General features: G+C 44.7%; 1 protein-coding gene across 2 annotated transcripts in view; it reads left to right on the plus strand.

The window, feature by feature from the left end:
- slc12a5a (solute carrier family 12 member 5a) overlaps positions 1-26,048 on the plus strand; it is a 283,125-nt gene that overhangs the window by 160,102 nt on the left and 96,975 nt on the right. For both annotated transcript variants that reach the window (XM_029692998.1, XM_029692999.1), the window contains exons 2-3: positions 22,349-22,446; positions 23,735-23,875. In XM_029692998.1, coding sequence (XP_029548858.1) covers positions 22,349-22,446; positions 23,735-23,875 — 239 coding nt within the window. The remainder of the gene's footprint in view (positions 1-22,348; positions 22,447-23,734; positions 23,876-26,048) is intronic.

The raw sequence follows: 26,048 nt of genomic DNA on the forward strand, positions 1-26,048 counted from the left end.
TCTGTGCTGTACAATACAATGTGTTTATACAGTGCTTATGAAGCATTTGCATGGTCGTTATTTACATTTACATTTTATTAATTTTGCAGACGCTCTTATCCAGAGTGACTTACAATTAGTGAGAACATACATTTTCAGACTTTTTTCATACTTGGCACTATTGTCTCCCTCTACCTCTGCTACCAGCGTTCTGGCCATCTAAATCCATCCAATGTCCGTTTACTTATTGGTCGCCCAGAGAACAGGAAAATAAATATCCGTAAGATCAGGGTGCTTTTTTTTCACAAGCAGGTGGGTCTCTGGGGGAGGAATCCCGGCCTTGCGGTGGGTCTCTGGGGGAGGAATCCGGCCTTGCAGTGGGTCTCTGGGGGAGGAATCCCAGCCTTGCTGTGGGTCTCTGGGGGAGGAATCCCGGCCTTGCTGTGGGTCTCTGGGGGAGGAATCCGGCCTTGCGGTGGGTCTCTGGGGGAGGAATCCCGGCCTTGCGGTGGGTCTCTGTGGGAGGAATCCGGCCTTGCAGTGGGTCTCTGGGGGAGGAATCCGGCCTTGCAGTGGGTCTCTGGGGGAGGAATCCGGCCTTGCAGTGGGTCTCTGGGGGAGGAATCCCAGCCTTGCTGTGGGTCTCTGGGGGAGGAATCCGGCCTTGCGGTGGGTCTCTGGGGGAGGAATCCCGGCCTTGCGGTGGGTCTCTGGGGGAGGAATACAGGCCTTGCGGTGGGTCTCTGTGGGAGGAATGGTCGCACACTATCTGCACTAGCCTTGACACTGATCCAGGTGGCATACCAGAATTGAAGCCCCAGATAAGCCTGTGAATGAGCCTGTGAATGCTCTGGCTTATCAGGCCCAACCAGATTGGCAGAACAAGGCGGCAGCGCAGGGCTTTTGTGCTGTCTTTTTGCCTCTGCCACAAACCCCGATGCCGCTTACATTTCGGGGCTTCTTGCAACTTCTTCAGTTTCTCCTTTTTGATTTTGTTTATAGCCTCGTAATGTCACCTCATCATATCCAAGCGTCGGATGCCATTACTTAACCTTTATCTTACTGCCGTGGCCTGCTCTTTATTTCTATAGAAACGCCAGGTTTCTTGAATTCCCTGTTTATTTCTATTTAACAGTCTCCGGGCCACGGCATAAAAATGGAGGGAATTGTGGGGGTTTATAGGTGAATTGGATGTTATAGCTGACACATTGGGTCTTGGTGCTGACTGTATCTCTTGGATGTTTGCATTTACCTACACATTCTGAATGGAGTTGTTCTATCAACTTTTGGGTTCAGGAAATGTGTGGGAAATGTGTGGGAAATGTGTCATCCAAATGCATTACTAAACACCACCTGCCTTATACCCTACTATGATAAGCATGACAGATAATATGCAAGTGATAGGATGCTTTATGTGAACACGATGAAACAGGATAATCCAATTCTAAGACATAAACAAATATTTATTGTCTCATCATTATTTAATATGAACTTTTTATTTAGATTTATATCCAGGCTCATCTCCACTGACAGGATGTTTGTAAATGATTGAAGTTATTTTGGAGCCAATCACGTTCCTTAACAGACACCCAGTGTTTTCCAGAAGCACATAACAGACTCATTGTCAGCCGGCTACTTTTTCCACTTAATTAATTAACTCGTCTTCTTTTAAATTCACTAGACAGAAAATTCTGTATAGCCTTCTCCCGCTATAATGAACAATATGCATCTTCTAGAGACCTGTTGATAGGACAGATGCCTGTCAGTAACAAAGCGAGCCATGACAGGGAAGCTGCTGGTTTGTCAGTCTGCTGTCTGTGCCGCCTCTCAGTACCTGTGTTATTTTTGTGCGCTTTGGTTGCCTGCAGTCTAATTTATTTTCACGGAGGAGGGAGAGCATGATGCTTCTTCATCGTGTCCTGTGAGTGAATTGACACGTCCCATGTCATGTAAGTGGTAACTATGAGTTGAAATCCACTTAATTATTGTTTTGTGGCACATTCATTTATTTTATTTTGTGTGTGTGTTTCATAGTTCTACCACGGAGTCTCTACATAGGCTATTTACTGTGAACAGCAAGTGTTGACTTGGCACTATTGTGTCCCTCTTTCTGGTGTCGAACTGACTGAATAAAGTCAATCACCTATGTATCCCTTTGCTGTTGCATACATCATACAACATATTTATTTGTTCATGGTATCGCATCGCTACAAGTAAACCAAAGATCTTGTTTGTATTCTCCTAGGATTTGAAGCCAATGTAGTGATTACTAAAGTGGAGCCTAGTGATGGGTTGATTCGCAAACAAACTGCTCTTTTTGAACCTAAGTGGAGCCTAGTGATGGGTTGATTCACAAGCAAACAGCTCTTTTCGAATCTAAGTGGAGTCTACTGATGGGTTGTTCGCAAGCAAACGGCTCTTTTTGAACCTACCGTTTAGGTGAACCGAATCGCATCTGTGAGAGACCCGTTCACTTGGCTCCTTAATTCGCATACTGGTAGGCTACTATTGCTTTTTGTCGATTATCTGCAGATGAATTATGAAAACATTCGATGAAGATGTTGAATCCTCACTGCTGGAACAATAGGTAGTGGAGAGAGAGCCTCATTCTGGTCCAAAATATAACACATGAAAACAGATTGAAGGTTATAAAAGCTAATGTCATGAGACATATTGATATAGGCCTACTGATTTGATTAAAGTGTCGACAATGGAGTCGTCAACTGCTGCTTTCTGTATAGCAAAACCCATGTTAAACACCTACTACATTCTTCAATCATGCCTGTAGGCCTATTTTTAAAGCCATTTTCCTGCAATTCAACATTGTTTCTCAACAGCGAATCCATGTTTACCTGACAGAACACAACATTTTTTCTTAGGTTTTTGCCACAATAAATTTAATTGAAAGAGTGTTTTTTGTTTTTCTGACTAGATCACTAATCTTCCGCCTTCCCTGAAACTCCCACCCACAGTGATTGATTGACATATCTGTAACCCTACCTACTCTGTGACTCACAAACATCCTGCCCCTCCCTTGACAATCCCACCCACAGTGATTGATTGACAAACTGTTAAAGGGATAGTTCACGCAAATTACAAAATGTCACATTGGTTTCCTTACCCCAAGTGTCCAAAACAGCAGAGCCAATAAAATACATCATTTGAAGAACAAACATCATTGTGGCAATTCATATCTTGCAGTAAAACTTTAAATATGACTTTATTCTCAAGAGAAGACAGGTCTAATGTTTAAAAAAAGGCCTCTACGATATCCAAAACAAGTAATATACTAAATTCATACATTAAAAAATTATCCCTGGGGGCATGCCCCCCCCCCGGCTGGCTACTCCATGTACTTACGGACACACACTTGCACATGCACACACACTTCATTTGAAAATGGCAGGAAACTCAGCCAGTGGTGATGAAGGGAGCAACTTAATCTGAACAGTCATCCGAATAGGCTCAGGTGGTAAATATTGTTTTAAAGAGAAAGAGTTTGGCTGTAGTTTCAGGGTCCACAAAAGGGCCCTTTGAAGTGAAGTGGCCTGTTTGTTATGAAATGTGCAGTTTACCCGCCCACAAAGGGAGAACATGGCAGCTTTTAGAAGACTAATGGAGCGGGAGCACTAAGGGCTTACAGCCATCCGGTTAGCAACACTGAAAGGGTGACATTAGCCTCCTTTATGTGCTACTGCACATTGGCAGCATACACTCACAAGAATTCACATTTACGTGCATTGATGCATACACACACACACACACACACACACACACACACACACACACACACACACACACACACACGCACACACACACACACACGCACACACACACACACACACACACACACACACACACACACACACACACACACACACACACACACACACACACACACTGTATTCAGTCCCATTCAAAATCCTATTTTCCCTAACCCTAAACCTAACCCTAATTCTAAACCTAATTCTAACCCTAACACTGAAACAAACCTTAACCCTAAACCCCCTAGAAGTAGCATTTGACCTTGTGGGGACTAACAAAATGTCCCCAGTTGGTCAATTTTTTGTTTTGTTTACTATTCTTGTGGGGGCTTCATCACATTTGCTCACCTAAGCAGTGTATCATTCAAGTCAATGCCCCTTTCAAAATCCCCATGCTGTCTGCAAATTAACATGGTGATGACAGAATGCTGGAATTGGAGAATTCTCACATTGTAGGTGCTCTCTGCTTTCTCTCTTTCTCAATGTCCTTCCTTTTTCTATCTCAGTATAGATCTTCTGTTTCTATATTTCTCTCTCTCTGTCCCCTCTCTCTCTTCATCGGCATGCTCTCTCTTTCCCCTTTCCTCTAGGAGTGATTTCACACCTTTCCCGAGATTGATTTTTAGAAAGTCTGTCCGGGCCGAGGGACCCAAGAGTCAAGGGTCAGTTGGCAGGCGACACCTCAGGTGTTAGGGTTAAGGGTCAGTCGGCAGGAGACACCTCAGGTGTTAGGGTTAAGGGTCAGTCGGCAGGAGACACCTCAGGTGTTAATGTGTGGCGGCGATTCACACCTGCACAGATTCCATTAGAATCCAGACCCGGCAAGACGTCTTCTTCAATCAGACAAGTGGATTGTTCCAGACCGGGCCCTTTTCCCCATCAGGCCTGGTGATTGGATCTCTCTCTCTCTTTCGTTATTCAATTGGAGCTTAGCTAGAGGAGGTACCGACAAGGTGAAAAAGCTGTCGATCTGATCTTGAGCAAGGTACTTGTATTCTTGTAATCTTGTTCCCATTCTTTTGAACTCCGTTTTAAAATCTGCTGTTGTAAAAGCTCAAAAGAAAACCCCACTGTGGTCTGCTCACCCAGTGCTTTAAGTTCAAATTTCAATTCCATAAACTTGAATACCCCCTCGGTTTTCAAATCACATAGAAGGCTTGGGCTGTTGCTCGATAGCAGCCGAAGGCCATGTATAGAAGTCCGTTTATAACATCCCATCATTGGTTACTCAGAGTTCCTATTGACATTGGCTGCAGCCTCAGGCCCTATGGTGCTAACGGTGGAAAAGTCATTCACATTTCTACTCCTTCTATTACTAATAGGGATCGACCAAATGGTGCAGTTTTATACATCTTATAGCCATACCAACTATATCAATATCAACCATCAGAAAGGCCCTGCAACCGTCTATTGAACGTAGTTGTTTGAGTTGGAGTTTCCATGTGACTTAAAAAATCATAATGGATTTGGGTTGTTGCATCTGAACATTAGGAGCTTACTTCCTTAACTGGATTACATCAAGATCTGGGCTATGCTGGAATTGACTGAAACTGTGATCTCTGGGAACATTGGACTCTGATATTAATATTGAGGGTTCAAATCTGTTCAGCTCTGACAGACAGGGTAGAGGTGGTAGAGTGGCAATTTTTATACAGAATAATTTTTCTGTCTCTTTACAAAAAAAATGGTTTTACTACTATCTTTAAGCCTTTGCCTGGGGAAAAATGTATCCATAAATATTATAAGGGTCTATAGTTCTCCCCCGGCTAACTTTTGTGCACTCGAGGAGTTAACTAGTTGTTGTCTTCTTTTACCAAATCAGAAGTTATTATCCTGGGTGACCTAAATTATGATTGGGAAATGTAGGCTTCAGACAATATAAAAGACATGTGTAATGGTCTAAACCTAACCCAGCTGGTGACTAAGCCTACATGGCCCAAACCTAAAGATCCTTCGAAATTATCTCTGATTGATCTTATTTTAACGAATACACCAGAGAAATATGTTTCAACTGGCGTATTTGCCCAAGACATTAGTGACCACTGCCCAGTTGTTTGTGTTAGAGATGTGTCACATCCTGACCAGCAGGTGGAGTAGGTGTATAAGTGTTGGTCAGGGCGTGGCAGAAGAAGTTGGGTTTTCTTTGTTCTGTCTAGGTTGGGTGTTTCTATGTAGAGGTAATTGGGGTGGACTTCCAATTGAAGGCAGCTGTGTGGTGTTGCCTTTGATTGGAAGTCCTATATTAGTTGGGTGTGTTTGTCTGTGGGTTTGTGGGGAATTGTGTTGTTTTGCACTGCGTTTTTTAGCCTGCAGACTGTTGCTGCTGTTGTCACCGTTATTGTTTCTTTCAAGTGGATGCTCTACTCCTTTTTTAGTAAATAAAAACCATGAGTATTCACACTTCTGCTGCGCCTTGGTCCATTTATGAAGACAGCTGTGACAGAATTCCCCACCTTCACAGGACCAAGCAGCGGAAGAAGGCTGGCAAGGACTGGGAGACCGAGAGGCACCCCCAAGAATTTTTTAGGGGGGGGCACAAGGGCTGTGTGACGGAGCTGCCCGCCAGTCAACAGTCGTCGGAGCTGCCCGCCAGTCAACAGTCGTCGGAGCTGCCCGCCAGTCAACAGTCGTCGGAGCTGCCCGCCAGTCAACCATCACCAGAGCTGCCCGACAGTCAACAGTCGTCAGAGCTGCCCGCCAGTCAACAGTCGTCGGAGCTGCCCGCCAGTCAACAGTCGTCGGAGCTGCCCGCCAGTCAACAATCGTCGGAGCTGCCCGCCAGTCAACAGTCGTCGCAGCTGCCCGCCAGTCAACAGTCGTCAGAGCTGCCCGCCAGTCAACAGTCGTCAGAGCTGCCCGCCAGTCAACAGTCGTCGGAGCTGCCCGCCAGTCAACAGTCGCCGGAGTGGCCAGACTGCGCTGAACTGCCGGAGTGGCCAGACTGCGCTGAACTGCCGGAGTGGCCAGACTGCGCTGAACTGCCGGAGTGGCCAGACTGCGCTGAACTGACGGAGTGGCCAGACTGCCCTGAACTGCCGGAGCGGCCAGACTGCCCTGAACTGCCGGAGCGGCCAGACTGCCCTGAACTGCCGGAGCGGCCAGACTGCCCTGAACTGCCGGAGCGGCCAGACTGCCCTGAACTGCCGGAGCGGCCAGACTGCCCTGAACTGCCGGAGCGGCCAGACTGCCCAGAACTGCCGGAGCGGCCAGACTGCCCAGAACTGCCGGAGCGGCCAGACTGCCCAGACTGTCCGGAGCGGCCAGACTGCCCAGACTGTCCGGAGCGGCCAGACTGCCCAGACTGTCCGGAGCGGCCAGACTGCCCAGACTGTCCCGAGCTGCCAGACTGCCCAGACTGTCCCGAGCTGCCAGACTGCCCAGACTGTCCCGACTGCCCCCCGGCGATGCCAGAGTGGCCCGACAGCCTGGAACGGCCGGAACCAGAGCCACCTCTAGATATAGGTGGGTTGGGGAGGGGGGGTGTAGCACAGTGCCGTCGTTGACGGCAGCCACCCTCCCTTCCCTCCCTTTAGTAGAGGGGAATTTTGGTTTTGTTGTTTCGGGTTGTTTTGGGTGTTTTGTGTTTTTTCTTTTGAAGGTGCATTCGGGGTCTGCACCTTTAGGGGGGGTAATGTCACGTCCTGACCAGCAGGTGGAGTAGGTGTATAAGTGTTGGTCAGGGCGTGGCAGAAGAAGTTGGGTTTTCTTTGTTCTGTGTTGAGCCTTATGCTTTGCCAGACTGTTTTTGTCGATCGTATTTGTGTTTGTTATTTTGGTGTTAATTTTGTACTTATTAAAACATCAAGATGAGCCTGCACATACCTGCTGCGTTTTGGTCCTCCTTAACCGACGACAACCGTGACAAGATGTGAGAATACACAAATCTAAGCCACGTGTCATCACAAAGAGGAACTTTCAAAACTTCAGTCAACAGGCTTTTCAGCTATCCCTGAACCTTATTTAGCTTTGAGCCTCTTTGTAGATGTCTTTAATACTATTGTGGATAATCATTCTCCCTTAAAAAAATGAAGGGTTTATCAGGAATTCTAGAAGAGATGATGCTTGGGTCAAGGCCAGGAACACAGGATTAGCCTGGACTGGTAAGCTTTTAAGCAACTGAGGAATGATTGTGTAAAAAATCAAAAAGGCTAAATCTGATTATTATGTAATCGCTCTTTCGAATTGTAATGGGAACCCACTAAATTCTGGAAAACTGTCAAATCGCTGAAGGATTCTACTTCCTCTTCTCTGCCACATCAAATTAAACAAGACACTATGCAATGATGGTAAAAAAATACCATCATTGCATTTAATCACCATTTTTATTTCAGCAGGCTATCTCGTTGAAAGAACTTCTTAGCCTATTCACAATGATATCGGGCTGGATGCTGATAGGGGAAACTTGATGAATGATCAGAGAAATGATAGTCAAAGCATTTTTTTAAGGGGATTTACAGAAAAATAAGTCCTGGATGCTTTGCTAGCAATAGACAACAAGAAAATCCACAGGGGCCGACCAATTGGATCCGGGACTACTTAAGTGTGCAGCGCCCATCATTGTTGGCTCAATAACCCACATTTTTTATGTAACATTATTATCAGGAAATATTCCTCTCCATAAGGGCGGGGTTAGTAGTGGTCTTAATCATTATTACCTCATTTCTAGACTTCCTTGTGTAGCTAAGATTTTTGAATCCTTGGTAAATGTACAACTTTGCAATTTTTTTATCGGCGAAATGTATTTTTAATGTAAACCATAGCACTTCTACTCCAACCACTTTAGCATCGTATTGCTGGATCAAAAATACATTTAATCTTGATGTTCTGGTGCTGTTTGGCCAATTTAAAGTATTGATTGGGGACTTATTTGTGGAGGAATGTATCTATTTTTCTGAGTGATTTGTGATGTTTTATTTGTGCTTACCATGGCTGTGTTTTGTATTTTAATGTGTGTGCATATATACAGTTGAAGTCGGAAGCTTACATGCACCTTAACCAAATACATTTAAACTCCACAAGCTTCCCACAATAAGTTGGGTGAATTTTGTCCCATTCCTCCTGACAGAGCTGGTGTAACTGAGTCATGTTTGTAGGCATCCTTGCTCGCACACGCTTTTTCAGTCCTGCCCACAAACTTTCTATAGGATGGAGGTCAGGGCTTTGTGATGGCCACTCCAATACCTTGACTTTGTTGTCCTTAAGCCATTTTGCCACAACTTTGGAAGTATGCTTGGGGTCATTGTCCATTTGGAAGACCCATTTGTGACTAAGCTTTAACTTCCTGACTGATGTCTTGAGATGTTGCTTCAATATATCCACATACTTTTCCCCCCTCATGATGCCATCTATTTTGTGAAGTGCACCAGTCTCTCCTGCAGCAAAGCACCCCCACAACATGATGCTGCCACCCCCGTGCTTCAAGTTTGGGATGGTGTTCTTCGGCTTGCAAGCCTCCCCCTTTTTCCTCCAAACGTAACGATGGTCATTATGGCCAAACAGTTCTATTTTTGTTTCATCAGACCTGAGGACATTTCTCCAAAAAGTACGATCTTTGTCCCCATGTGCAGTTGCAAACCGTAGTCTGGCTTTTTTATGGTGGTTTTGGAGCAGTGGCTTCTTCCTTGCTGAGCGGCCTTTCAGGTTATGTCGATATAGGACTCGTTTTACTGTGGATATAGATACTTTTGTACCTGTTTCCTCCAGCATCTTCACAAGGTCCTTTGCTGTTGTTCTGGGATTTATTTGCACTTTTCACACCAAAGTACGCTCATCTCAAGGAGACAGAACGCGTCTCCTTCCTGAGCGGTTTGACGGCTGCGTGGTCCCATGGTGTTTATACTTGCGTACTATTGTTTGTACAGATGAACGTGGTACCTTCAGGCATTTGGAAATTGCTCCCAAGGATGAACCAGACTTGTGGAGGTCTACAAAATTTTTTCTGATGTCTTGGCTGATTTCTTTTGATTTTCCCATGATGTCAAGCAAAGAGGAACTGAGTTTGAAGGTAGGCCTTGAAATACATCCACAGGTACACCTCCAATTGACTGAATTTATGTAAATTAGCCTATCAGAAGCTTCTAGAATTTTCCACGCTGTCTAAAGGCACAGTCAACTTGGTGTATCTAAACTTTTGACCCACTGGAATTGTGATACAGTGAATTATAAGTGAAATAATCTGTCTGTAAACAATTGTTGGAAAAAATTACTTGTGTCATGCACAAAGTAGATGTCCTAACCGACTTGCCAAGACTATAGTTTGTTAACAAGAAATTTGTGGAGTGGTTGAAAAATAAGTTTTAATGACTCCAACCTAAGTGTATGTAAACTCCCGACTTCAACTGTATATATATTGTGAATAATGTGTATATTTACATTGTATTATACAGGGGGCATTTGGAAAAGAGACCTAGGTCTCAATATGTCTTCCTTGTTACAATAAAAAAAAAAAATATATATTCATAACCTTAATTGCTCCGGAATCTCCATCAAGAATTGTTGATCCCAGGCTCTGACCCCACTCTCTGAGGGTGTCTCAGGGGAGTTGGGATATGCAAAAAACAAATTCCCATTTCACACCTGACACTCGTACAGATTACCCACTGGTACAGATTACCCACTGGTACAGGTTACCCACTAGTACAGGTTACCCACTCGTACAGATTACCCACTTGTACAGATTACCCACTGGTACAGGTTACCCACTTGTTCAGGTTACCCACTAGTACAGGTCACCTACTGGTACAGGTTACCCACTTGTTCAGGTTACCCACTCGTACAGGTTACCCACTTGTTCAGGTTACCCACTAGTACAGGTCACCTACTGGTACAGGTTACCCACTGGTACAGGTTACCCACTTGTTCAGGTTACCTACTGGTACAGGTTACCCACTGGTACAGGTTACCTACTGGTACAGGTTACCCACTGGTACAGGTTACCCACTCGTACAGGTTACCCACTTGTGCATGCAGTGAAACAGGACAAATATAAGCACCCCTATTTGACTTTTTGTGTAGCAAGGGCATCTCATTCCCCTGCTATCAGGAGCACCTTGTCCAAAAATGTGCCTAGTGTAATAAATGTGTAATAGTGTTTGGCTCTGCGTCCAGAATTGGCATCGCTTTGGCACCGGTGAGGAAATGTGCTTCCGAGATAAATTGGTTCGCTGCCATGTGAGAAATGAAGGTGAATTTTAAATATATGACCTCATGAAAACATATTAATCCCCCTTCTCTGCCTTTGCTCCTCTCTCCTTCCTCCCACACTCCCTCCTTCCCCCTCCACCCTCTTCTCCCCTCCCACCTTGCACAGCTTGAAAAAGGTAAAGGAGTTGAGGTATTGCTCTGCAGGCAATTATTCTACCGGTGTATAAGGAATCAGTCCCAATCAGCCTCCTCCCTCCCTCTGTCCTTCACTTCTGTCCTGCAGCCCACTGGACCTGTCAAGCTCCACAGCCCACCAATGAATGCAGCTCTTGCCCCTCTAGGCAGTCCCTGTGCAGGATTGTCCTCTGCCTAGTGGTTACACTGAACAGCACAGGGTCTGCTCTTCTCCGTACCCTGCTGCCAGGCTGCCATGTACCTGGAGGACCATGAAGTTGAAAATCCAATGGGGATCAAGTGTAGCTAACTTCACCTGGCTAACTGGCGTAACAGCACAGTGCGTCTAACTGTGGCGGCTTGCCTGACAGTGTCTGTCTGATGTTCCCCTGTGAATTAAGCATGGTCTAAGACCGGTGGACTGGAGAGTCCACCGGTCTTAGAGTGAAATGCTAACTTACAAGCCTTTAACCAACAGTGCAGTTCAAGAAGAGTTAAGAAAATATTTACCAAATAAACTAAAGTAAAAAATAATAAAAAGTAACACAATAACATAACAATAAGGAGGCTATATACAGGGGGTACCGGTACCGAGTCAGTGTGCGAGGGTACAGGTTTAGAGGTAATTTGTACATGTAGGTAGGGGTGAAGTGACTATGCATAGATAATAAACAGCGAGCAGCAGCAGTGTACAAAACAAATAGACAGGGGTAGAGAGAGAGGGGGGAGGGGTAGAGAGAGGGGGAGGGGTAGAGAGAGAGAGAGAGAGAGAGAGAGAGAGAGAGATGCAAAGAGAGGTAAGCGGCAGAGTGGAACTGGCTGAGCTGTTTCCAGTTCCAAAGTGATGGAGTCACAGTACAACAGAGAATATCATACATCTCAGAGTGATGGAGTCACAGTACAACAGAGAATATCATACATCTCAGAGTGATGGAGTCACAGTACAACAGAGAATATCATACATCTCAGAGTGATGGAGTCACAGTACAACAGAGAATATCATACATCTCAGAGTGATGGAGTCACAGTACAACAGAGAATATCATACATCTCAGAGTGATGGAGTCACAGTACAACAGAGAATATCATACATCTCAGAGTGATGGAGTCACAGTACAACAGAGAATATCATACATCTCAGAGTGATGGAGTCACAGTACAACAGAGAATATCATACATCTCAGAGTGATGGAGTCACAGTACAACAGAGAATATCATACATCTCAGAGTGATGGAGTCACAGTACAACAGAGAATATCATACATCTCAGAGTGATGGAGTCACAGTACAACAGAGAAAATCATACATCTCAGAGTGATGGAGTCACAGTACAACAGAGAATATCATACATCTCAGAGTGATGGAGTCACAGTACAACAGAGAATATCATACATCTCAGAGTGATGGAGTCACAGTACAACAGAGAATATCATACATCTCAGAGTGATGGAGTCACAGTACAACAGAGAAAATCATACATCTCAGAGTGATGGAGTCACAGTACAACAGAGAATATCATACATCTCAGAGTGATGGAGTCACAGTACAACAGAGAATATCATACATCTCAGAGTGATGGAGTCACAGTACAACAGAGAATATCATACATCTCAGAGTGATGGAGTCACAGTACAACAGAGAAAATCATACATCTCAGAGTGATGGAGTCACAGTACAACAGAGAAAATCATACATCTCAGAGTAATCCGCATCATCTGACCACTTCTGTATTGAGCGAGTCAAGAAGTAGTAGTACTTGAATTTGGGCAGAGTTTGAGTTACAGTCCTGCCAGGAGAGCTGGAGAAAGCAGGAAAAGTGTTAACCAACTGGTTGAATCAACGTTATTTCCACGTCATTTCAACCCCAAAAATAAATGTGATGACGTTGAATCAACGTGGGAAACTAATTGAATTTGCAAACCTAAATCCAATGACATGGTGATTTGGTTGATTTCACGTTGAATTCACGTTAGTTGACAACTCAACCAAATGTAAATCAAAACTGTTTTGTCCCAGATATAGTATATTTGAATTAGATTGTTGAGGGTCATAATGATTGTGGATAAATACCGCTGTTCAGTCAGTCACTTTACCGGCTGTTCTTCCCTCACTCTATGCTCTCTCAAACAGACAATGTTAACAAATCATTTCAAATCTCAGCCCCAGTCTACGGAGGGGTCTCAGCCATAGTCTACGGAGAGGTCTCAGCCGTAGTCTACGGAGAGGTCTCAGCCGTAGTCTACGGAGAGGTCTCAGCCGTAGTCTACGGAGGGGTCTCAGCCGTAGTCTACGGAGGGGTCTCAGCCGTAGTCTACGGAGAGGTCTCAGCCGTAGTCTACGGAGGGGTCTCAGCCGCAGGGATCTCAGCCGTAGTCTACGGAGGGGTCTCAGCCGCAGGGATCTCAGCCGTAGTCTACGAAGGGGTCTCAGCCGCAGGGATCTCAGCCGTAGTCTACGGAGGGGTCTCAGCCGCAGGGATCTCAGCCATAGTCTACGAAGGGGTCTCAGCCGCAGGGATCTCAGCCGGAGGCTACAAAGGGGTCTCAGCCGTAGTCTACGGAGAGGTAATTTTGGTTCAAATCCTTTTTTTATCCCAGCTCCAGTGTTTCTCTACCGGGCTCTGTCTCTGATGCGAGGCTGTCTCTCATTATATCCCCTGGCTCTCTTCACTCTGCCAGCACGTGTCATCTAGGTTGCCCCCCACATGGGACCCTATTCCCTATATAGTGCACTACTTTGGACCAGGGCGGGTGTCATCTAGTTTGCCTGAGTTGAATGAGAGAGGTATAAAGATAGTGTACAATGTTGTGCCTGGCAATGTTTGTACACATGAACGATGTGCCCGGCTAGCGGTATGGCACAAAGCCGTAAGAGGAAATTACAATGCCTACATGTTCATCAATGTGCTAAGAGCTAGGCTAGCTCTTTCCCTACGTCCTTCCGCCCATCTCATTTCTAGCCAATCAGAGAAAATAACTGCTGTCAGCTCTGGGATGGTTGGTTGAGGCTGTCAAAGGCGTAAACTCCGTGGCGGAGCTACATTAAAATTCATATTCAGCTGGAGCTCCGGCATACTAATAATAATGGGGGGGGGGCTTGTTTGGTTTCCACAAGTGTAAATTGCTTTGTTCTGTCAATAGTATGTTGGAGAGGGGAGCGTTGTTGCATTGTTATCATTTGTAGCATTGGATGTTCACTGGAAAGTCACAATATGACACCTGTGTGTGTCAGTAAATTCATGTGAGCGAGACAGAGAGAAGAGAGAGGGAAGAGCGAGACAGAGAGAAGAGAGAGGGAAGAGCGAGACAGAGAGAAGAGAGAGGGAAGAGCGAGACAGAGAGAAGAGAGAGGGAAGAGCGAGACAGAGAGAAGAGAGAGGGAAGAGCGAGACAGAGAGAAGAGAGAGGGAAGAGCGAGACAGAGAGAAGAGAGAGGGAAGAGCGAGACAGAGAGAAGAGAGAGGGAAGAGCGAGACAGAGAGAAGAGAGAGGGAAGAGCGAGACAGAGAGAAGAGAGAGGGAAGAGCGAGACAGAGAGAAGAGCGAGACAGAGAGAAGAGAGAGGGAAGAGCGAGACAGAGGGAAGAGCGAGACAGAGAGAAGAGAGAGGGAAGAGCGAGACAGAGAGAAGAGAGAGGGAAGAGCGAGACAGAGAGAAGAGAGAGGGAAGAGCGAGACAGAGAGAAGAGAGAGGGAAGAGCGAGACAGAGAGAAGAGAGAGGGAAGAGCGAGACAGAGAGAAGAGAGAGGGAAGAGCGAGACAGAGAGAAGAGAGAGGGAAGAGCGAGACAGAGAGAAGAGAGAGGGAAGAGCGAGACAGAGAGAAGAGAGAGGGAAGAGCGAGACAGAGAGAAGAGAGAGGGAAGAGCGAGACAGAGGGAAAAGAGAGACAGAAATTAAGGGAGTATGAGAGAGAGATTAGCTACATACTGTGTCTATTTATGGTCCTGTGTAGGCATTTGTAGACTTTGTGTGTCCGTGTTTGTTCAAATAGCCCAGTGTTGTTTAAGTGACAGTGATGATTTGCTTTTGGACCACTCAAGACTGTCATGTCAGTCAATCAGTTAAACAGCCTTGTAATTCTTTGAATCCTTGTATTCATACAAATTCAAAACGTTAAAATGCTTAATATAGAGTCAATGCTGTTATTTTCAGCTCCGTAGCATTCATTCTCATAAATGTGCATAGTTCACTTTATAGGCCCTTTAATGTTGAAAAGCAGATTACCTGGAACTATTTGTCTGTCTGACTTTTTAACCTCTGTTCACCAAGACAGAGGATGTGTCTGTTGTGCCTGAATTGCACCTAGACACAACCTCTACTGGCTTAGCATGTCCAAGTTACGTGAAAACTCGTAATAAAGATGAATAGATCACAAAGGACTGAGGGGGAGGTTTTTACTGGAGCAAGCAGCTTTTTTTGGGGGGGGGGGGGCAAGACATTTGGCCAGTTTGAGTTTCTACCGATCTGACAATTTTCACAGAGCGTAATAGCTAGCACCGAGGTCCGCCTTAGACTTGCATTCTATAGTCTGCACCCACGTGAATACTACAGTAAAGACTGCATAGTAATGCTGACCGGATATCATTCACCTACTGTTGTAGCAATCTGGGTCACTGATAACCCACAGCTCCATTATGGTACACGGATGAGCAAGGAGCAGCATACCTCTGGGCTGAACTAAAGGGGAGGAATGGATGATGTACCCAGCTTGCACATACTGTAACATTCTGAGAAGCGTGTTTCTTAGAGCTCGGTGAGAGGCTGTATGTCCTGTTGTTATTTATTTACATACAACCTTCCCACAATGTTCTGGGAATGGTGCAGGTTGCCTGTCTTTGGAACATTCTCGGCTCATTTAAGGAACTTGACAAAATAACGTTATTTTCTTGGTATTTCATTACTTTAACAGAACGTTTCCTAAGAGTTCAAACATTTACATTCCCAGAACAGGCAAAAATGTTTAAAAAACATTCCGTATTATCGGTCAGGTAAAGTATGGCTTCGTCCCCAGGACCAATGGGAAACCAAAACGTACATTCCCACAACTTCCAAGAACCAAATGTGCTAGCTAGGGTAGCTAGATGAGAGGAATGATGAAGAATGATGAGGTAGCTAGAGGGGAGGAATGATGAGGTAGCTAGAGGGGAGGAATTAATTTTTATTTTATTTAACCTTTATTTAACTAGGCAAGTCAGTTAAGAACAAATTCTTGATGAGGAATGATGAGGAAGCTAGAGGGGAGGAGTGATGAGGAAGCTAGAGGGGAGGATTGATGAGGAAGCGAATGCAGATGAACTTAAGCCATTTGTCCATGCACTATAATGGGGAAAAACTTTGGGCCAGTTCCGTTTCAAATCCTGTCAGTTGAATTGTACATGGCATCTCTCTGTACGAAGTGCAATTCAATCCCTGTATTGCCTGGGATTGAGAGGGAATTGACCCTGAAACCCGCCGGCACACACCGTAAGTGGACTCCACTTAGCACTCTGATAGTGTCACCATTCAATCTTGTGGCTCTGTAAGGAGACCCCTAAAACTATATCCACATTCACTAGGGTTCTGTCTGTTTATGCATTTTTGGGAGACTGTATTTAAGCAAAAAGGCCCGAGGGGTGTGGTATTTGGCCAATATACCACAGCTAAGGCCTGTATCCAGGCACTGCACTTGGCGTCGTGCCTCAGAACAGCACTTAGCCGTGGTATGTTGGTCATATGTACACCACACCCCCTCGGGCCTTATTGCTTAAATACAGCCTACCAAACATGTATCGTTTCTCAGAATCCCGCTCCACTTAAGGTCCCATCATCTATTCATTCATATCTGTTGAAATGGAATGACATGCCAACTCACAGAGCAATTTAGCCAAGATGTAGTAAAAGAAGCGGCGGTGACATTGACTGGCAGTACGGGAAATGGAGACAGGTGAGGATGGGGAGGGGGGGGGATTCTCCGGGGGCCTCCACGTGACAGACAATCTCCAAGAGGCCCCTGCCAGGAAATTGACCTGCTCTTGAGTGGTGACGCGCCAGACGCCTCGTCACACATTAATAAGTCATCATGGGAAAGTCACTCCGCTGGCCGGTCTGCTGTTTAGCGCTGTCTGTGATGTCACTGTGATATATAGGAGATTTCAATGAGGTGGTTTCCAAATTATATTATGATATAGGATATACCTTATAGAGTATATTGTAAGCAATTAAGTAGCCTTGGCTTGTGCGAGCCGGAATGGCTCATAGACGCTTGAGCCTCTCTTCTGTTGCTGTAGCGTCAGACAGCTTGATGTAGAAGTACACCTCCTAGGCAGCACGCCAGTCTATCGCAGGGCCTTATACAGTGTATGCATCCCAATATATAGATTTTGTAACTGAGACTTGGACAATAGTGAGTACACAATTAATTATATACAGTGGCTTCGGGAAAGTATTCAGACCCCTTGGCTTTTTCCACATTTTGTTACATTACAGCCTTATTCTAAAATTGATTAAATATTTTTTCCCCCCCGTCATCAGTCTACACACAATACCACATAATGACATAATGATTTTTACATACTTATATAAATGTGATATTTCAGTTTTTTATTTTCAATAAATGTGAAAAAATTCTAAAAAACAGTTTTTGCTTTGTCATTATGTGGTATTGTGTGTAGACTGTGTGTAAAACAATTTAATCAATTTTAGAATAAGGCTGTAACGTAACAAAATGTGGAAAAAGCCAAGGAGTCTGAATACTTTCTGAATGCACTGTATACATTCCAAGTTGATGAGCTTTTTCAATCAATCAAGCACTGTGACAGCATATTCATAGGGATTTCAGAATGCAGTTTATTTGATTGTGTTATGAAACTTAATTTACCTCATGCAGCACCATATCATACTCTGTAACTTACATTTGGAATAGTGAGTACGTCATCAATGTTATAACACCATCTTCGGAACCGTTGATGACATTTCACTTTTGAGAAATGAAATTTCAGATCTGTACTAAACAGGGACTGTATTCTTCCACCAATGTGAAAGCTTGGTTCACAAAGTACTTGCTGATTGCCTCTGTAAGCTATAGTTACAGTCTGCATGGACAGTATGAGGTTGGCCACAGATAAGAAGGGGACATGGTCAATGATAAAAAGGCAGAATGTCTGAGGACCATCACTTATTTTCATAAATTCATCATTGTTCCTTTAATTCATTTAATATCAGGAGAGATGGGCCAGGGAGAGATAAATAATATGGGAGTTGTGAGGAACACCCTCATTTAGGATATATTACCCTGCCAAACACAACACTGCTCAAAAGGACTCAAGTTGTCCTTTATTGATTACCGTAATTTCCGGATTATTGAGCACTGAATTTTTAAAAAAGTATTATTTTCTATAAGCCGCAGGTGCCTACCGGTACATTGAAACAAATGAACTTTACACAGGCTTTAACCTGTTGGGGATACCCCTTTCCGTTCGGATCCTGATTATGGGATTGCTAGACAAGATACAACGCGCGAAATTCAAAACAGAATAAATCGAATAATTTACATTTCTCAAACAATCAACTATCTTACACCCTTTGAAAGATAAACATCTCCTTAATCTAACCACGTTGTCCGATTTCAAAAAGGCTTTACGGCGAAAGCATACAGTTAGATTATGTTAGGACAGTACATTGAAAATAGCTGTGTGTAATATTTTGTCAATGCAAAGACAGGCGTCACCAAAAGCAGAAAACCAGCTAAAATGATGCACTAACCTTTGACAATCTTCATCAGATGACACTCCTAGGACATTATGTTAGACAATACATGCATTTCTTGTTCTATCAAGTTCATATTTATATCCAAAAACAGCATTTTACAGTGGCGGTGAAATTCAGAAAATATTTTCCCTCAAATGCTGCCGGTGAATCAGCGCTACAATTTACAAAATTACTACTCGAAAACATTGGTAAATTATAATATTGTCATTGAAAGAATTATAGATTAACATCTCGTGAATGCAACCACATTGCCAGATTTCAAAATAACTTTACTGGGAAATCACACTTTGCAATAAACGAGGTGCTATGCTAAGAAAAATAGGCTAGGCGATACATGTTAGCGCCATCTTGGAACCATCTAAAATCAAATATACTATTGTAAATATTCACTTACCTTTGATTATCTTCATCAGAAGGCACTTCCAGGAATCCCAGGTCCACAACAAATGTAGTTTTGTTCGAAAAAGTTAATAATTTATGTCCCAATTGCTCCTTCTTGTTAACGCGTTCTGTAGGCTACTCAAAATGTACCGAAGCGCGCGGGACTTGTCGCCACGAAAGAGCAAAAATAAAAAATATTTACGTTCGTTCAAACATGTCAAACGTTGTATAGCATAAGTCTTTAGGGCCTTTTTCAATCAGAACTTCAATAATATTCAAGGCGGACGATTGCATTGTCTTATAAAACGTTTCGGAAAGAAAGGGTCCCCACACGCATGCGCGTCATAGTAGACATGGCCATCCGCCTATGACCAACTTTCCAGGCCTCTTGTTCGGTCAGTTTTTACAGGAGAACACTCAAACCACTTTGTAAAGAATGTTGATATCTAGTGGAAGCCTTAGGAAGTGCTAAATGAATCCTAACTCAAGGTGTGTCTCATAGGCAAAGTGTTGAAGGTGATTCCACAAATCAGATTTCCGCTTCCTACATGGAATCTTCTCAGGTTTTGGCCTGCCGTATGAGTTCTGTTATACTCACAGACACCATTCAAACAGTTTTAGAAACTTTAGAGTGTTTCCTATCCAAATCTACTAATTATATGCATATTCTAGTTACTGGGCAGGAGTAGTAACCAGATTAAATCGGGTACGTTTTTTATCCGGCCGTGCAAATACTGCCCCTAACGAAGCACGGCTTGTAACAAAAATAAATAGGCTTTAACGAAACACGGCTTGTAACAAACATTTCTGTCTGTCTGTCTGTCTGTCTGTCTGTCTGTCTGTCTGTCTGTCTGTCTGTCTGTCTGTCTGTCTCTGTCTGTCACTATATATATATATATATATATATATGTCTCTCTCTCTGTCTCTCTCTCTGTCTCTCTTTGTTGTCTCTCTGTCTCTCTCTCTCTGTCTATCTCTCTCTGTCTATCTCTCTCTGTCTATCTCTCTCTCTCTGTCTCTCTGCCTCTCTGTCTCTCTGTCTCTCTCTGTTTGTCCATCTGTCATAAACCCCTCTCTCCTTCTCTCATAAAGCTCTCTCTCCTCCTCTCATAAAGCTCTCTCTCCTTCTCTCATAACCCTCTCTCTCCTTCTCTCATAACCCTCTCTCTCCTTCTCTCATAACCCTCTCTCTCCTTCTCTCATAACCCTCTCTCTCCTTCTCTCATAACCCCCTCTCTCCTTCTCTCATAACCCTCTCTCTCCTTCTCTCATAACCCTCTCTCTCCTTCTCTCATAACCCTCTCTCTCCTTCTCTCATAACCCCCTCTCTCCTTCTCTCATAACCCTCTCTCTCCTTCTCTCATAACCCTCTCTCTCCTTCTCTCATAACCCTCTCTCTCCTTCTCTCATAACCCCATCTCTCCTTCTCTCATAACCCCCTCTCTCCTTCTCTCATAACCCTCTCTCTCCTTCTCTCATAACCCTCTCTCCTTCTCTCATAACCCTCTCTCTCCTCTCATAACCCCATCTCTCCTTCTCTCATAACCCTCTCTCTCCTTCTCTCATAACCCTCTCTCTCCTTCTCTCATAACCCCATCTCTCCTTCTCTCATAACCCTCTCTCTCCTTCTCTCATAACCCTCTCTCTCCTTCTCTCATAACCTCATCTCTCCTTCTCTCATAACCCCCTCTCTCCTTCTCTCATAACCCTCTCTCTCCTCTCATAACCCTCTCTCTCCTCTCATAACCCTCTCTCTCCTTCTCTCATAACCCCCTCTCTCCTTCTCTCATAACCCTCTCTCTCCTCTCATAACCCCATCTCTCCTTCTCTCATAAACCCCTCTCTCCTTCTCTCATAACCCTCTCTCTCCTCTCATAACCCTCTCTCTCCTTCTCTCATAACCCTCTCTCTCCTCTCATAACCCCATCTCTCCTTCTCTCATAACCCTCTCTCTCCTTCTCTCATAACCCTCTCTCTCCTTCTCTCATAACCCTCTCTCTCCTTCTCTCATAACCCTCTCTCTCCTTCTCTCATAACCTCATCTCTCCTTCTCTCATAACCCCATCTCTCCTTCTCTCATAACCCTCTCTCTCCTTCTCTCATAACCCTCTCTCTCCTCTCATAACCCTCTCTCTCCTTCTCTCATAACCCTCTCTCTCCTCTCATAACCCTCTCTCTCCTTCTCTCATAACCCCCTCTCTCCTTCTCTCATAACCCTCTCTCTCCTCTCATAACCCCATCTCTCCTTCTCTCATAAACCCCTCTCTCCTTCTCTCATAACCCTCTCTCTCCTCTCATAACCCTCTCTCTCCTTCTCTCATAACCCTCTCTCTCCTCTCATAACCCCCTCTCTCCTTCTCTCATAACCCTCTCTCTCCTTCTCTCATAACCCTCTCTCTCCTCTCATAACCCTCTCTCTCCTTCTCTCATAACCCTCTCTCTCCTTCTCTCATAACCCCATCTCTCCTTCTCTCATAACCCTCTCTCTCCTTCTCTCATAACCCTCTCTCTCCTTCTCTCATAACCCCATCTCTCCTTCTCTCATAACCCTCTCTCTCCTTCTCTACCCCATAGAGAGGGAAGAGTACAGAGAGGGCATACAGGTAGTGGTGGCCTACCGTCAGCGCACATGGCTGCCTCGGCCTCATTAAAACACATGACCACAGGCGAGAGAGGGCGCTATCTGCCATCTTAGAGAAGGGCTGGAGGGGGAGAGAAGGCAGATATAGACTATGTCTGTGCCTTAGTGTTGTAAACAGAAAGATTTTCAAGTTTTTCCTAATGCGGACCTGGCGACAGCACACTGTTTTCGCCCTGGTTTTGAAATGAATATATGTGTTTCAGGGAAGGTCGTCCTTGCAAGTTTCGACTGACAGTCAAGCGAGTGTGAAACTTTGTGCACTTTGTGGTTTTTTAAAGTGAGCACTTAACTCGGGCTATCAACCTCGCTGGAAGCCTTGCAGTCCCAAAGCATGACATCACATTAGTTGGTTGTTCAGGGTCACTTGTTTAGGAAATTAAGCTCTGAGAGCCAACGGTTCTGTTTATTCCTAAAGACACAGTGGAGAAACATTTGCATTGTGCATTTTAGGTATTGAATAGAACAGTGATGCATTGTATTTGAACCCATCTGACAAAGGCTTTGTGTTTCTTCTCTAGGTGATGGGAACCCCAAGGAAAGTAGTCCTTTCCTCAACAGCAGTGATGCTACGGAGAAGAGCCAGCAATACGATGGCAAACATATGGCTCTGTTTGAGGTATGTACACACATATATACACACAGGCACAGACAGATACACGCACACATACACACACACACATTTATTTGTGCATGTGCAACACAAATCAAGCCTATGATGACCAGAGGATGGTCCTGCCTGTGAGACTACAATTTGTAGGCAGTTACACACACACAAACACACACACACACAGACACACACACACACACACATAGTTCGGAGAGTGATTGAATAAGGGCCCTGACATCGATTAATGAGGGTCATTACTGTTTGAAGGACGAGTGAAAACTTCAGGTGAATAGAAGCACATTTACAAACTGCTACAAAAATGCCAAGTCTATTTTCTTTTCATCTCAAAGGGACTCTCAGTTGAAATTAAGAGGTTTGTTACTGTAGTTTGTATTCATAGTGCACATTTTATATCTTACACTTGAATAAGCCCCCCATTCACATCGACGGGGCTGTAGAGGAGCGTGCCTTGGTGTCCACATCAACAACAAGCTAGAATGGTCCAAATACACCAAGACAGTCGTGAAGAGGGCACGACAAAGCCTATTCCCCCTCAGAAAAATGTGGCATGGGTCCCCAGATCCTCAAAAAGTTCTACAGCTGCACCATCGAGAGCATCCTGACTGGTTGCATCACCGACCTGCTATGGCAACTGCTCGGCCTCCGACCGCAAGGCACTACAGAGGGTAGTGTGTACGGCCCAGTACATCACTGGGGCCAAGCTTCCTGCCATCCAGGACCTCTATACTCGGCGGTGTCAGAGAAAGGCCCAAAAAATTGTCAAAGACTCCAGTCACCCAACTCATAGACTGTTCTCTCTGCTACTGCACGGCAAGTGGTACCGGAGCGCCAAGTCTAGGTCCAAAAGGCTCCATAACAGCTTCTACCCCCAAGCCATAAGACTGCTGAATAATTAATCAAATGGCCACCCGGACTATTTACATTGACACCCCCACCCATTTGATTTATTTAAGCAATAAGGGGGTGTGGTATATGGGTAATATACCACGGCTAAGGGCTGTTCTTATGCACGACACAACGCAAAGTGCCTGGATACAGCCCTTAGCCGTGGTATATTGGCCATATACCACAAACCCCTGAGGTGCCTTATTGCTATTATAAACTGATTAACAACGTCATTAGAGCAGTAAAAATACATGTTTTGTCATACCCGTTGTATAAGGTCTGATATACCATGGCTGTCAGCCAATCAGCATTTAGGGCCCGAACCACCCAGTGTATAATATGGAATTGACCATTTTCTATGTTATCCTGTGTGTGTCAATGCACTCTGCAGGAGGAGATGGAGACTAGTCCCATGGTATCAACCATGATCAGTAGCCTGGCCAACTACTCCAGTCTCCCCCAGGGCAGCAAGGAGCACGAGGAGGAGGCAGACAATGAGGAGGAAGACAAAAAGAAGAAGAAACCTGTCAAGGTAAGGTGCCGTTACAGCACTGGTCAGTCAGACCTGCAACACAGCACTGGTCAGTCAGACCTGCAACATAGCACTGGTCAGTCAAACCTGCAACACAGCACTGGTCAGTCAGACCTGGAACACAGCACTGGTCAGTCAGACCTGCAACACAGCACTGGTCAGTCAAACCTGCAACACAGCACTGGTCAGTCAGACCTACAACACAGCACTGGTCAGTCAGACCTGCAACACAGCACTGGTCAGTCAGACCTGCAACACAGCACTGGTCAGTCAGACCTGCAACACAGCACTGGTCAGTAAAACCTGCAACACAGCACTGGTCAGTCAAACCTGCAACACAGCACTGGTCAGTCAAACCTGGAACACAGCACTGGTCAGTAAAACCTGCAACACAGCACTGGTCAGTAAAACCTGCAACACAGCACTGGAACACAGCACTGGTCAGTCAGACCTGGAACACAGCACTGGTCAGTCAAACCTGCAACACAGCACTGGTCAGTCAGACCTGGAACACAGCACTGGTCAGTAAAACCTGCAACACAGCACTGGAACACAGCACTGGTCAGTCAGACCTGGAACACAGCACTGGCCAGTCAAACCTGCAACACAGCACTGGTCAGTCAGACCTGGAACACAGCACTGGTCAGTCAGACCTGCAACACAGCACTGGTCAGTCAGACCTGGAACACAGCACTGGTCAGTAAAACCTGGAACACAGCACTGGTCAGTCGAACCTGTAAAATAGCAGGTACCACAGCACTGGTCAGTCGAACCTTTTAAAATAGCAGGTACCACAGCACTGGTCAGTCAAACCTGTAAAATAGCAGGTACCACAGCACTGATCAGTCAGACCTGTAAAATAGCAGGTACCACAGCACTGATCAGTCAGACCTGTAAAATAGCAGGTACCACAGCACTGATCAGTCAGACCTGTAAAATAGCAGGTACCACAGCACTGATCAGTCGAACCTGTAAAATAGCAGGTACCACAGCACTGATCAGTCGAACCTGTAAAATAGCAGGTACCACAGCACTGATCAGTCGAACCTGTAAAATAGCAGGTACCACAGCACTGATCAGTCGAACCTGTAAAATAGCAGGTACCACAGCACTGGTCAGTCGAACCTGTAAAATAGCAGGTACCACAGCACTGATCAGTGATCCGCCAGGCACATAACACAAAACCAATCAGTCAGGTCCATGTACACTGTGAAGGTACATTTCGGTTAAAGTAAAAAATTAACACGTACAGTCAGGTCCAAAATTATGCCAGGAGGCTAAAACTTAGCCTCAAGTGGATCTTCCAACAAGCACACATAAACACCCCAAGCACACATAAAAACCCCAAGCACACATAAAACACCCCAAGCACACATAAAACACCCCAAACACACATAAAACACCCCAAGCACACATAAACACATCAAGCACACATAAACACCCCAAGCACACATAAACACCCCAAGCACACATAAACACCCCAAGCACACATAAACACCCCAAGCACACATAAACACCTCAAGCACACATTAAAAAAACAATCACACATAAAAATCCATAAAGAAATGGTTAATTGACCACAAAATCAACATTTTGAAATGGCTGTCTGTCTCCTGACTTTTTAAAATGTATTTTGAATTGAACTTTTGAACTAGGCAAGTCAGTTAAAAGCCAAGCCCTAACCCGTACGACACTGGGCCAATTTTGTGCCATCCTATGTGACTCCCAATCACGTGATACAGCCTGGATTCGAACCAGGGTGTCTGTAGTGACGCCTCAAGCACTGAGATGCAGTGCCTTAGACCGCTGTGCCACTCAGGACTTGAACCCCATTGAAAACCTGTGTTTTGAATTGAAGAGGGCAGTCCATAAGTACAGACAAAGGAGATCAAGAATGTGGAAAGATTCTGTATGGAGGAATGGTCTATAATCCCTTCGAATGTGCTCTCTAATCTCATAAAACATTTGAGAAAAAGGCTCAGTGCCATTATCCTTGCAAGGTGAGGTATTGAAAAGTATTGAAAACAGGGGTGCCAATAATTTTGACCCCTATCTTTTTGAGATTTTGTTTTATTACTTGTTAAACAAAATTGATTTCTCTGAGCATTTGTATTAGTATAATTGAGCATACCTACATAGCTCCGTTTGTGTTATTTATTTCATACAGTCCTTT

This window comes from Salmo trutta, chromosome 16 (genome assembly GCF_901001165.1).
Source record: "Salmo trutta chromosome 16, fSalTru1.1, whole genome shotgun sequence".
Taxonomy (NCBI): domain Eukaryota; kingdom Metazoa; phylum Chordata; class Actinopteri; order Salmoniformes; family Salmonidae; genus Salmo; species Salmo trutta.